The sequence below is a fragment of the Bos taurus genome, chromosome 23 (assembly GCF_002263795.3).
Source record: "Bos taurus isolate L1 Dominette 01449 registration number 42190680 breed Hereford chromosome 23, ARS-UCD2.0, whole genome shotgun sequence".
Classification (NCBI taxonomy): domain Eukaryota; kingdom Metazoa; phylum Chordata; class Mammalia; order Artiodactyla; family Bovidae; genus Bos; species Bos taurus.
Genome location: NC_037350.1, coordinates 4221668 through 4236623, shown reverse-complemented (window position 1 = coordinate 4236623; position 14956 = coordinate 4221668). Strand labels below are relative to the sequence as shown.

General features: G+C 39.2%; 1 protein-coding gene across 3 annotated transcripts in view; it reads right to left on the bottom strand.

Moving 5' to 3' along the window:
• COL21A1 (collagen type XXI alpha 1 chain) overlaps nt 1-14956 on the bottom strand; it is a 234927-nt gene that overhangs the window by 25149 nt on the left and 194822 nt on the right. For 2 of the 3 annotated variants that reach the window (XM_059880512.1, XM_059880511.1), the window contains one exon: nt 82-126. In XM_059880512.1, coding sequence (XP_059736495.1) covers nt 82-126 — 45 coding nt within the window. Of the gene's footprint in view, nt 1-81; nt 127-14956 lie in introns of those variants that run through there. The other variant, XM_024983804.2, reaches the window with a different exon arrangement.

Genomic DNA, 14956 nt, shown 5'->3' with positions numbered 1-14956 from the left:
CCATGTGAAGAGACATCACCATTTTGCCCTTTTCATAAACAGATCCCAGGCCCAAATCTTTCAACTTTCAGTCATACTTACTTTTTGTCCCATTAATCCTTGGTTTCCAGGAAATCCTGGGATTCCCTGAAAAGAAATAAAGTAGATTTTTAATTTAAAAAATTTAGACAGTATAATTAAAGAAGAATGGGCCAAAATGGGAGTTTTAACTTGCAAATGATGCCAATCATCAAGCATAGCTCTGGAGAGCATGAAACTGCCATTTATAGGAATTAAATTTTGGAAAAGAAAAAATTTATGGGATTTAATATTATATGAACATGTACTGATATTTACAGCTTTAAATATAGACTTAAGAAAAGGAACTATGAGGATATTAACCTTGGCTCTTCTTTCAGAGCAACGTAAGTGATAAAATAAGGATATTTCACTTGACCACTTTCTTACTTTACTTATTGTGATGAACGCAAAAAGACTGTCAAATCATAGGAGTTCAAATGCAACAAAACAGGTCCAAAGGCCTCACAGTTTCTCAACCATAACTAAAACTAATGAAACTAAAGACTTCCCTTCAACTGAGCCTTGAAACACCCAGGAACTTAACTCCTTATGTAAGATACAGTTCTCTTTCTCCTGATGACTTCCTTGCCAAGACAATTGTGGAGCATATGCAGAGCAGTTTGTGGAGAGACACAAAGAGAGAACGAAAGAAAATTCATTCACCTGGTTCAACCCAAATGTACAAGTTCTCTAGCAAGATTCAGAGAAAATTAATGCTAATTGTCTAACTTTAAGAATAACGCCAGCACATTTATTGACAGGAAAGTAGATCCATTGACATTCAATGCATTTACCAAAATGATCGTTTATCATACATATTTATTGAACAGTGATAGTATCGATCAAAATTTATTTCTTCCTAGCCCCTTTCCATTTTCCTAGCTCCTTTCTTGATGACACTTCAATTGAACAAATGACTATCATTTGTTTTGATGTAAATGTATTGACTCTGGCCAAAAAACGAATTTGGAAGATAGGGAAATTGAGCACCATCAGTATTTCTCTGAAAGCCCTCTGCATCCTCAAGGCTTTCAAAAAACAGCAGTGGTCCTCCATAAATCAGGGCAATGAAATCAAGTATTTTCTTCTGCAGGGAGAGTCTGCCATTGTTTTGATGTCACACCTTAACTATTAACACTTGTCCATGTGGTAGCCACAATTATGGTGCAAGATACAGCACACAGTTCTAGTTTTAAAACCCAAACTTAAATTCCATAAAGTGGAATTCAGTTTGATCCTATTTGGCTCAATTCAATTCACCCTTTGCAGATAACAAAAGTTGTATGAGAGTGATGACCATCAACTAGGGGCTCACACACTAGTTGAAAACACAAGTCTTTATAAACATACTAACTAGAGAATAAATAAAACAACATAAAAATTTAAAGTAACATTATAATACATGAGCACAGTATGTCCATTAGCACTTCAAAGAGAAATCAAAAGTAAATAATTGAGTGATGAGTATAAAGAAAACAGAGTGATGTGAACTGTGTGCTTGTAAGGCAGAAAATGCCTGCTCTCAAAGCAGTCAGTTAAAGTCCACTTCAACAGACCACGTTTCAGCATGAAACCATCCAGAACCATATCCTATTCAAATACACACTCACACAAATTCAGTAGAATGATGAAGGTCTGGATGTAAACAAAATTCAAGTAAAATCTGCCTGTAAACTCTTACCAGATGCAAGGTGGATACAGAGTTCTGCAGCTGCGTCAGTGCTGTGTTGCTTGGCCCCAAGAATTCCTAAAGAGATCCTGCAACTGCCCTGATACCGTCAGACCTGAGAAGCTGACTTTTGTGCCGCATAGAAACTTTTGTTACTTAAGGTTTCATCCCTGTTCAAATCTCTATGCTCTTACACAATCTGTATTAGTGGTTATTAGTTACTCCTGTCTCTGCAGCCAACCCCACTGTCAGCAAGCCTACATTTTCACTCTGAAGGAAAAACAAAACTATGCCCAAACATCCCTGAGCAGCACCCAGGCCTCACCTCCTAGAAGGTCTTAAGAGCCCCCATTCTACCCAGATCAGTCCCTGGATTTGATTCAATACCTTTGATTTGAATAATTCTAATACTAAGCATGGTCTACATTAGGACACGCCCAAAAATCTTACATTATTTCAACATATCCAATATCTAATATTGAGAGTATTTGGGAGGATTTCAGATTAAGAAAAATAGATTCCTTTGCCTATTTCCTGTCTTCATAAATTAGTCAAACATGAATACATTCGGTCAAAGATATGAAAAGAAGTCATAATATCTTCTAGTTCAACTGTATCGAGAATTATTACTTACTTCATAAATACCAAGCAAAACACATAATACTATATAATATTCAAAATAAAATGTAAAACAATTTATAAAAGCAATTCTTGGCAAAACTAATATAATACCACAAGCATGCATAGAATAAAAAACTGTTGAGAGAGAGGTTCACAAGAAGAACTGAAATCACTCAGAGCTATATTAGTTAATAAAATTCTCCTAGACAATATTTTCCTGGGTCTCCCAATACGTTCACTGAAATTGACTAAACTTTGCCAATTTTACACTAGTAGAAATATTATTCAAAACCATTTGAGTGTTACCAGTTTGTTGATTCAAAAGTATTTAGTAACAATTACTTCATAGGGTAAATGTTTTTCCAAGCAAACTACTTTATATTTCGTATTCAGCCTGTGTGGTTTTGGGTTCAGGCTACTGTGAACATGTATAAGTAAAGACAGAAGCAAGAATTTTATTTGGTGAGAATAAAGGAACATGTTCCCTCCAGTTCTATGATTTCAGTTTGGGCTTGAAGAAGAGCAGAAAATCAAATGGAAAATCCTGTGTAATGCTGTGGTGAAAGAATGCTGACATGAAAAAATGTTCTAGAAGCTTCTCTGTAACCATTAAACCATTACTGTATAACAAAAAAGTCATTAAAAATAGAAATGCATGATTTAGAATAAAGGGTTTGGCACCTATTTCCTAGAGACCACTTCATAATGAAGGAAATATGTCCATGATGCATTACTTAGAAAAGACAAGATATCACTTTATACTTTTCCACATGCAATGGAATATTTAACTCCTGAAGTTAGAGCATCTTGGGTCAACTCTGACTAGATTGGGTGCATTGCAGATGGTATGGTTGTTGACTCTTGGATCAAATCTGCTGTTAAGTAATGCAATAATTTCAATGTACAAAAACAAATCTAATCAACTAGTGGAATTTTTAAATAAAAAATTTCAACCTTTCTACGAGTTTTACAGATATTTATTATCATACAATTATCAAAATATTAGAAGTATATAAAGTTTTCTTCTATTATATCAAGAAGTGATTTGCTCATTCCTAAAGATGTGATTCACGGGGTCACAAAGAGTCGGACAGGACTGAGCAACTGATCTGATCTGATCTGAAAGATGCAATGAATACAAAACACATATATTGACAGTATCATTCTTATTAGCTACAGACATTATAAATGATTATTAATAAAGGCCAGAATAGAAGCAGTTGAAAGTCTGGATTCTGGAGCCAGTCAGACCTTCATCTCGTACTGATTGACTCCAGGCCAGATATTTAAATTAGACTCTCAGTGTCCCCATCTTATACATGATGAAAAATAACAGAACTTAGCTCTATGGTTGGTATATTATGTCAGTGAGTTCTCACCAGCACTTAGCTCAAGCTTCCTAGGTGGCTCAGATGGTAAAGAATCTGCATGCAATGTGGGAGACCTGGGTTTGATCCCTGAGTCAGGAAGATCCCTTGGAGGAGGAAATGGCAACCCACTCCAGTATTCTTGCCTGGAGAATCCCCATGAACAGAGGAGCCTGGCGGGCTACAGTCCATGGGGTCACCAAGGGTCAGACTTGACTGATCAAATAAGCACACAGCACACAGCTCAGAGCTGGGACAAAAATAAACAAATTTGCATCACTTTTCAGAGCTCATTCCTGAAAGTCGCAAAATAAATGAAGTCAATTCTTTTCCAAGACTCAATTTTTGTTTTCCTTCATTTTGAGGATTTTTTTTTTCTCGTTCCTTCTTCTTTTTTAACATCTTCCCACCTTAACTTCCTCTACCTCATTCCCGAAAGTTCACACTGTGTTAGAGATGACTCTGGCAATCTAAGGTTTACCACTAGGGGGCACCAACAGGTTAGCATTGCCGCTCATTCACTAACCTTGCCTTTTCATGTTTGGCTGATTCTGACTGCATAAAAATACTAAAATGAGGTTCCAGATTAAGACGAAAGATTAGAACGATCCTGAGCTCATCCCCTCTCATGGACACACCAAATCACAACTGCATAGGGAACAACCATCTCTGAGAACAACCTGAAGACTAGCAAGACAGATTTTCTACAATTCAGGACAAAAGGAAAAGGCTACACAGGGGCAGAGAAGCAATCTGGTTATAATTCTTGTCCCCAGTGTGAAGACCCACCAGTGGGAGGGGTATCACAGCTGGAGAGGTGCCCCCTGAGGAGTGAGGGGTGTGAGCTCCATGTCAAGATTCCCAGCCTGAGGCCCTACATTGGGAAGGTGAGTTCCATAACATTTGGCTTTGAAAACCAGTGGCTTTGAAAACTCGCTCCAAGTCCCAGGACAGATAGAGTAGCTTGAAAAGCTCCTGGGTCATATGAGAAGGAGATCCTTTGAATAATTTATGGCAGGTGCTGGGGGACAGGGATCTGGTGGAACTTCTCTGGGATCAGAAGTGCTGGTAGGCATCATTCTTTTTCACTCTCCACCTAGCTGGCCTGGTACTTCTGTCATTTTCTATCAACCTAGATAATACCATGCATCCCTTTCCCCAGCATTCCCCAGAGGACCTGCCCTCTCTGCCTACTGTAAAGCACCTCCCTCCCCATCCTACACAGCAGGCTGCCCCAGCACCCCTCCAGAGCAGCTCCTGATCCAGGGAGTCAACCCACACATCAGGGAGCCTGCACCCATCACAGCCCAATCACAAGAGGAGGACACATGTGACCCACACAGGAGATACCCCAGGAGCACCTGACTCTGGTGACCAGAGGGGACTGTACCACTCAGCTCCACAGGACATCTTGTACATAAGACTGTCCTTTCAAATCTGGGAGATGTAGCTATTATACCTAATACATAGAAAGAGACATACAGATTTAGGCAAAGTGAAGAGATGAAAGAATACCTTCTGCTCTTCTGCATGAAAGAAAAAGACAAAACCTCAGAGAGAGAACTAAATGAAATGGAGATAAGACATTTTCCAGATAAAGAGTTCAAAGTAATAGTCTCAGAGATGCTCACTGAACTCTGGAGACAAATGGCCTAACTCAGTGAGAACATCCATAAAGAGATAGAAAAAAAAAAATTTTTTTTTAAAGCAACAGGAACTTAAGAATACTGAATATGAAATGAAACACAGACTGGAAGGAATCAACAACAGATTAGAGAATGCAGAAAAATGGATCAGTGATCTGGAGGACACAGTAGTGAAAATCACCCAACAGGAGAAGAAAAAAATTAGGATAATTTAAGGGATGTCTGGGACAACACCAAGCACACCACCATTTACATTATAGGGGTTCTAGAAGGAGAAGCAGAAAAGGCACTGGCACCCCACTCCAGTACTCTTACCTGGAAAATCCCATGGACAGAGGAGCCTGGTAGGCTGCAGTCCATGGGGCAGCTAAGAGTCAGACATGACTGAGCGACTTCACTTTCACTTTTCACTTTCATGCATTGGAGAAGGAAATGGCAACCCACTCCAGTGTTCTTGCCTGGAGAATCCCAGGGACGGGGGAGCCTGGTGGGCTGCTGTCTATGGGGTTGTACAGAGTCAGACACGACTGAAGGGACGACAGAGGATGAGATGGCTGGATGGCATCACTGACTCGATGGACATGAGTCTCCGTGAACTCCGGGAGTTGGTGATGGATTCATGGGGTCACAAAGAGTCGGGCACGACTGAGGGACTGATCAGTTCAGTTACTCATTCGTGTCCGAATATTTGCGACACCATGGACTGCAGCACGCCAGGCTTCCCTGTCCATCACCAGCTCCTGGAGCTTGCTCAAACTCATGTCCATCAAGTTAGTGATGCCATCCAAGCATCTCATCCTCTGTCATCCCATTCTCCTCCTGCCTTCAACCTCTCCCAGCATCAGGGTCTTTTCCAATGAGTCAGTTCTTTACATCAGGTGGCCAAAATATTGGAGTTTCAGCTTCAGCATCAGTCCTTCCAATGAACAGTCAGGGCTGATTTCCTTTAGGATTGACTGGTTTGGTATTGGCACAAACATAGACCCACAGATCAATGGAACAGAATAGATAGCCTGGAAATAAACCCACACTTAATTTACAAATAAAAAGCCAAGAATATAGTGGGGGGGGAAGTCTCTTCAGTAACTGAGATGGGAAAACTGGAGTTACATGCAAAATAATCAAACTGGAGCACTGTCTTACACCATAACTCAAAATGGATTAAAGACTTAAAAGTAAGACCTGAAACCATAAAACTCCAGGAGAAATTTTTTGGATCCATCTCCTCAAGCAAGAGCAACAAAACCACAAATAAACAAATGGGACTATATCAAACTAAAAAACTTTCATACTGAAGGAAACCATAAACAAAATGAAAAGGTAACCTACTGGATGGGAGAAGATATTTGCAAATTATGTATCTGATCAGATCAGTCACTCAGTTGTGTCGGACTCTTTGCAACCCCATGAATCGCAGCACGCCAGGCCTCCCTGTCCATCACCAACTCCTGGAGTTCACTCAGACTCACGTCCATCGAGTCAGTGATGCCATCCAGCCATCTCATCCTCTGTCGTCCCCTTCTCCTCCTGCCCCCAATCCCTCCCAGCATCAGAGTCTTTTCCAATGAGTCATCTCTTCGCATGAGGTGGCCAAAGTACTGGAGTTTCAGTTTCAGCATCATTCCTTCCAAAGAAATCCCAGGGCTGATCTCCTTCAGAATGGACTGCTTGGATCTCCTTGCAGTCCAAGGGACTCTCAAGAGTCTTCTCCAACACCACAGTTCAAAAGCATCAATTCTTTGGCGCTCAGCCTTCTTCACAGTCCAACTCTCACATCCATACATGACCACAGGAAAAACCATAGCCTTGAGTAGATGAACCTTTGTTGGCAAAGTAATGTCTCTGCTTTTCAATATGCTATCTAGGTTGGTCATAACTTTCCTTCCAAGGAGTAAGTGTCTTTTAATTTCATGGCTGCAGTCACCATCTGCAGTGATTTTGGAGCCCAGAAAAATAAAGTCTGACACTGTTTCTACTGTTTCCCCATCTATTTCCCATGAAGTGATGGGACCAGATGCCATGATCTTTGTTTTCTGAATGTTGAGCTTTAAGCCAACTTTTTCACTCTCCACTTTCCCTTTCATCAAGAGGCTTTTTAGTTCCTCTTCACTTTCTGCCATAAGGGTGGTGTCATCTGCATATCTGAGGTTATTGATATTTCTCCCGGCAATCTTGATTCCAGCTTGTGTTTCTTCCAGTCCAGCGTTTCTCATGATGTACTCTGCATATAAGTTAAATAAGCAGGGTGACAATATACAGCCTTGACGTACTTCTTTACCTATTTGGAACCAGTCTGTTGTTCCATGTCCAGTTCTAACTGTTGCTTCTTGATCTGCATACAAATTTCTCAAGAGGCAGATCAGGTCGTCTAGTATTCCCATCTCTTTCAGAATTTTCCACAGATAGAGGGTTAAAATTCAAAATATACAAAGAATTCATATGTCAACATCAAAAAATAATTAATTCAATTAAAAAATGGGAAGTGGACCTGAATAGGAATTTCTCCAAGAAAAGCATACAGATGGCCAAATACACATGAAAAGATGCTCAACATTGCTAATCATCAGGGAAATGCAAATTAAAATCACAATGAGATATCACTTCACACCTGTAAGTATGGCTATTAACAAATAGACAAAAAATAACAAGTATTGGTAAGGACATAGAGAAAAGAGAATCCTTGTGCGCTGCTGGTGGGAGTGTAAATTGCTACAGCCACTGTGGAAAATAGTAGGGAGGTCCATCAAAAAACTAAGAATAGAATTACCATATGGCCCAACAATCCCTCAAAGTGGTAGTCACCAGAGGGGATGGGTGGGGTGCTGGGCAAAACAGATGAAGGAATTAACAGGCACAAATTTTCAGTTATAAGACAAACAAGCCTCAGGGATGTGCAGATGTGCTGTACAGCACAGGGAATAGAGTACATAATATTGTAATAATTTGGCATGGTGACATGGTTACTAGACTTACTGAGGCTATCCATTCATAAAGAACAGAAATGTCTCATTATAATGTAGTATGGTGATATTGTAACCTGAAAATACTGTAATATTCTATGCAAACTATACTTCATTTTTTAAAAAGGGAAAATGCTATAATGACATTGACTTTTCAGTCTTTTGGACTCTATGGGAGAGGGAGAGGGTGGGATGATTTGGGAGAATGGCATTGAAATACATATAATATCATATATGAAACGAGTCGCCAGTCCAGGTTCAATGCATGATAGTGGATGCTTGGGGCTGGTGCACTGGGACGACCCAGAGGGATGGTACAGGGAGGGAGGAGGGAGGAAGGTTCAGGATGGGGAACACATGTATACCTGTGGCAGATTCATTTCGATATTTGGCAAAACCAATACAATATTGTAAAGTTTAAAAATAAAATAAAAAAATATATATATATATTTTAAGTATGTTTCATTACTATTTTTGAGAAAGAAATATGTTTGCAGTGGAACTCTGCAATGTTTTCAATTTTTTTTTTAAATTCCACACTAACTGACAGATCATTACAAATGATGTACAAAAGGTTATTTTGCAGTGAAATAATTCTGAAGAGAAGTAACATAATCATAGCTGCCAGACCAAAAAGCAACCATTATACAAGTACTTGCAATAAATCCTTATAAGGAAATTATCAGTTTTATGACACCCTTTAAAACAGTTTTACTACTCCCTTTCATCTTTAAGGGGACGGAAAGGAATCTAAGAAACAAAGGTTGAAGTTATTCTCCCTAGTCTACAGACTAGGACTCACTTGGAGATGGACTCAAAATAGCCAAAGATCATTTCAACAGAAAATGCCTTGTAAATAATTTTGATCTACTTGTGTTTATATATAACAGAAAATACCACCAGTTTGACATAATAAGCTACAGAATGAGACCAGGGCTATCATAGGAAGACACTCTGGGAGAGCCCATGCAAAGTTGGTTCATTTTACCGGCATTTTTCTTTTGCACCTAAAGTCACCTCTTCATTTTCTCTTTTTCTTTAAAAATTTGTATTGACATATAGTTGATTTACAATGCTGCATTCGTTTCAAGCGTACAGCTAGTGATTCAATTATTTGGTGGTGGTGTTCAGTCGCTCAGTCGTGTCTGACTCTGATCCCATGAATTGCAGCACGCCAGGCATCTCTGTCCTTCAGCATCTCTCGGAGACTCCTCAAACTCGTGTCCATTGAGTCCGTGATGCCATCCAACCATCTCATCCTCTGTCGTCTCCTTCTCCTCTTGCCTTCAATCTTTCCCATATCAGGGTCTTTTCTAACGAGTAAGCTCTTTGCATCATGTGGCCAAAGTATTGGAGTTTCAGCTTCAAAACCAGTCCTTCCAATTAATATTCAGAGTTGATTTCTTTTAGAATGGACTGATTTGATTTCCTTGCAGGCCAAGGCACTCTCAAGAGTCATCTCCAACACCAAAGTTCAAAAGTATTAATTCTTTGGCATTCGGCTTTCTTTATGGTCCAACTATCACATCCATATGACTACTGGAAAAATCGTAGCTTTGACTAGATGTACCTTTGTTGGCAAAGTAATGTCTCTGCTTTTTAATATGCTGTCTAGGATGATCATTTCTTTTCTTCCAAGGAACAAGCGTATTTTAATTTCATGGCTGCAGTCACCGTCTGCAGTGATTTTAAAGCCCCCAAAAATAAAGTCTCTGTTTCCATTGTTTACCCTTCTATTTGCCATAAGTGATGGGACCAGATGCCATGATCTTAGTTTTCTGAATGTTCAATTTTAAGTCAGCTTTTTCACTCTCCTCTTTCACTTTCATCAAGAGGCTCTTTAGTTCCTCTTCATTTTCTGCCATAGGGTGGTGTCATCTGCATATCTGAGGTTATTGATTTTTCTCCCAGCAATCTTGATTCCGGTTTGTGATTCATCCAGCCCAGAATTTCACATGATGTACTTTGCATATAAGTTAAATAAGCAGGGTGACAATATAGAGCCTTGATGTACTCCTTTCCCAATTTGGAATCAGTCTGCTGTTCCATATCTGGTTCAAGCTGTTGCTTCTTGACCTGCATACAGATTTCTCAAGAGGCAGGTCAGGTGGTCTGGTATTCCCATCTCTTTCAGAATTTTCCACAGTTTGTTGTGATCCACACAGTCAGTGGCTGTAGTGTCAATGAATCAGAAGTAGATTTTATCTGGAATTCTCTTGCTTTTTCAATGATCCAACAGATGTTGGCAATTTCGTCTCTGGTTCCTCTGCCTTTTCTAAATCCAGCTTGAACATCTAGAAGTTCTCAGTTCTTGTACTGTTGAAGCCTGGCTTGGAGAATTTTGAGCATTCTTTTTTTTTTATTTTTTTTTTATTTTTAAACTTTACATAATTGTATTAGTTTTGTCAAATATCAAAATGAATCCATCACAGGTATACATGTGCTCCCCATCCTGAACCCTCCTCCCTCCTCCCTCCCCATACCATCCCTCTCGGTCGTCCCAGTGCACTAGCCCCAAGCATCCAGTATCGTGCATTGAACCTGGACTGGCATCTCGTTTCATACATGATATTTTACATGTTTCAATGCCATTCTCCCAAATCTTCCCACCCTCTCCCTCTCCCACAGAGTCCAAAAGACTGTTCCATACATCAGTGTCTCTTTTGCTGTCTCGTACACAGGGTTATTGTTATCATCTTTCTAAATTCCATATATATGTGTTAGTATACTGTATTGGTGTTTTTCCTTCTGGCTTACTTCACTCTGTATAATAGGCTCCAGTTTCATCCACCTCATTAGAACTGATTCAAATGAATTATTTTTAATGGCTGAGTAATACTCCATTGTGTATATGTACCACAGCTTTCTTATCCATTCATCTGCTGAGGGACATCTAGGTTGCTTCCATGTCCTGGCTATTATAAACAGTGCTGCGATGAACATTGGAGTACACGTGTCTCTTTCCCTTCTGGTTTCCTCAGTGTGTATGCCCAGCAGTGGGATTGCTGGATCATAAGGCAGTTCTGTTTCCAGTTTTTTAAGGAATCTCCACACTGTTCTCCATAGTGGCTGTACTAGTTTGCATTCCCACCAACAGTGTAAGAGGGTTCCCTTTTCTCCACACCCTCTCCAACATTTTTTATTTGTAGACTTTTGGATCGCAGCCATTCTGACTGGTGTGAAATAGCATTCTTTGCTAGAATGTGAGATGAGTGCAATTGTGTGACAGTTTGAACATTCTTTGGCATTGCCTTTCTTTGGGATTGGAATGAAAACTCACCTTTTCCAGTCCTGTGGCCATTGCTGGGTTTTCCAAATTTGCTGGCATATTGAGTGCAGTACTTTCACAGCATCATCTTTTAGGATTTGAAATAGCTCAGCTGGAATTCCATCACCTCCACTAGTTTTGTTTGTAACCCACTTGACTTCACATTCAAGGATATCTGGCTGTAGGTGAGTGATCACGCCATTGTGGTTATCTGCGTCATTAAGATCTTTTCTGTATAGTTTTTCTATGTATTCCTGCTACCTCTTCTTATTATCTTTTGCTTCTGATAGGTCCATACTGTTTCTGTCCTTTATTATAAGTGCCCATCTTTGCATGAATATCTCTGATTTTTTTGAAGAGATCTCTAGTCTTTCCCATTCTATTGTTTTCCTCCATTTCTTTGTACTGATCACTTAGGAAGTCTTTCTTATCTCTCCTTGCTTTCTTTGGAACTCTGCATTCTAAGGGTATATCTTTCCTTTTCTCTTTTGCCTTTCACTTCTCTTCTTTCCTCAGCTATTTGTAAGTTATACATGTAACATCCATTCTGTTTCAGATTCTTGAGTTATACATATACATATATCCATTCTGTTTCAGATTATTTTCCCGTATAGGTTATTAGAGTATTGAGAACAGTTTTCTGTGTTATACAGCAGGTCCTTGTTAGTTAGCTATGTTTTATATAGCAGTACTCTTGCCTGGAAAATCCCAGGGACAGAGGAGCCTGGTAGGCTGCAGTCCATGGGGTCGCGAAGAGTCGGACATGACTGAGTGACTTCACTTTCACTTTTCACTTTCATTCACTGGAGAAGGAAATGGCAACCCACTCCAGTGTTCTTGCCTGGAGAATCCCAGGGACAGCGGAGCCTGGTGGGCTGCCATCTATGGGGTCACACAGAGTCAGACACGACTGAAGCGACTTAGCAGCAGCAGCAGCAGTATATATGTTAATCCCAATATTCTATTTTTTTAATCCAAGAAGATATTCTAATTAATTTTGCTGTTGTTAAAGTATTGTTTTTCATGACAAGAAAAATCTTATCAAATTGAAATAATACACCCGATAACCCAGAGGATGCAAGGAAGAGGACTGAGAGATCCAGGGGCAGAAACTGTACTGCCATATCACAGGAAAGTCATGTAGCTTTCCTGAACCCCCAAATCTGAGAAAGTAACCTATCTGTCGACATAAGTGAGTCAAAAGTGATCATGCCTGTGATGTACAGTACCTAGTAAAAGGATAGATGTCTGTAGATGTAAGTAAAACTAAAAACAATTCCACTTGAAAGATAAAGTTCCTAAATCATACCAGAGTTGTTCTAAAGTGAGCTCTGACCCTCTGAAAACCTATAAAGTGCGGGCTACACTTTTGGTTCCATGGAACTCAAATTGTGGCAAATTTCTCATTAAGGAGAAAATAGGAAATGAATTTTTCCAAGACCTTTTTAGCTGACTCAGTGGCTAAGTAAAAATTGTACATCTTTTTTTTTTTTTTTTTTCAGAAAAATCTGAAAATTGTATTTCTTTTTCTTTTTTTGCAATTTCACATGTGCTGGAAGTCACCAAACAAAAAAATATTTTAAAACAGCAAATCAAGGTGAAGCTAGTTTGATGAACAAAACAGATGAATGTTTAACCTTAGTTAATTTATATGGTTAAAAAAAAAACCACTTATTTGAAAATTATATTAAAATTGCTATCTTCTATGTATCTTACGGACTTCCCTGGTGGCTCAGATGATAAAGAGTCCACCTGCAATGCAGGAGACTTAGGTTCAACCCTTGGGTTTGGAAGGAAATGGCAACGCATTCCAATATTCTTGCGTAGAGAATTTCATGGATAGAGGAGCCTGGCGGACTACAGTCCATGGGATCACAGTCAGACATGACTGAGCAACTTTCACTAATGTGTTTTAATTATAATAATATTTTTGAAATGCTGTGTATACTATCACACGTAACCAGTGCATACAATGCATATCTCCATTTTTCCTATTGAAACACAATGAGATGATCGATTAATTAACAGTCACTAATGGAAAAATCATCACACTGGAGTAAAAGCTTCACACATGAATTTGGGTGGGCAGGAAACAAAATATTTAGTCCATAACATGACCCAATAATTTTCCATTGTATGGAAATACTACATTTTGCTTATCATTTCATCAGTTGACAGGCATTTAGGTTGTTCCCACTTTTTGGTTATTTTGAATAACGCTACTATGAACACTTGTACACAAGTTTTGTGGGGATGCATGCTTTCAGTATACCCATGTATCTTGGGTATACACCTAGGCATGGAATTGCTAGCTCATATAATAACTCTATGTTTAACCATTCAAGGAACTGCCAATCTGATTTCTCAATGGCTGTACCATTATATATATATATATCAGACCAGATCAGATCAGTCGCTCAGTTGTGTCTGACTCTTCGTGACATATATATATATATATATAATTTATATATATATTTGTTGCTGTACCAGCAGTATATTAAGACTCTGATTTCTCCAAATCTTCACCAATGCTTATTATTGTCTGTCTTTCTTATTATAACCATCCATCTTATTGGGTGTGAAGTAATATCTCATTGTGGTTTTGATTTTTATTTCCCTAATGACTAATAATATTGACTGTGCTTTCACGTGTTTATTGTCATTTTTCTTTTCTTTTTTTTTTTTAAGTGTTCTCACACATTAATTTTTTTTTCTTGGAGTATAGTTGATCTGGAGTACAGCAAGAAGGTCCAAACAGCCCATCCTAAAGGAAATCAATCCTGAATATTCATTGGAAGGACTGATGCTGAAGCTGAAACTCCAATACTTTGGCCACTGGATGCGAAGAACCTGACTCATTGGAAAAGACCCTGATGCTAGGAAAGATTGAGGGCAGGAGGAGAAGGGGATGACAGAGGATGAGATGGTTGGATGGCATCACCAACTCAATGAACATGAGTTTGAGTAAACTCCAGGAGTTGGTGATGGACAGGGAAGCCTGGTGTGCTGCAGTCCATGGGGCCACAAAGAGTCGGACATGACTGAGTGAATTAACTGAACTGAACTGAAAGGAAAAATACACAGAAGAACTGTACAAAAAAGGTCTTATTGACCTGGATAACCACGATAATGTGATACCTCACCTAGAGCCAGACGTCTTCGAGTGTGAGGTCAAGTGGGCCTTAGGAATTCTCACAATCAACAAAGCTAGTGGAGATGATGGAACTCCAGCTGAGCTATTTCAAATCCTAAAAGATGATGCTTTTATAGTGCTGCACTCAATATGTCAGCAAACATGGAAAATTGAGCAGTGGCCACAGGCCTGGAAAAGGTCAGTTTTCATTTCAATCCCAAAGAAGAACAAT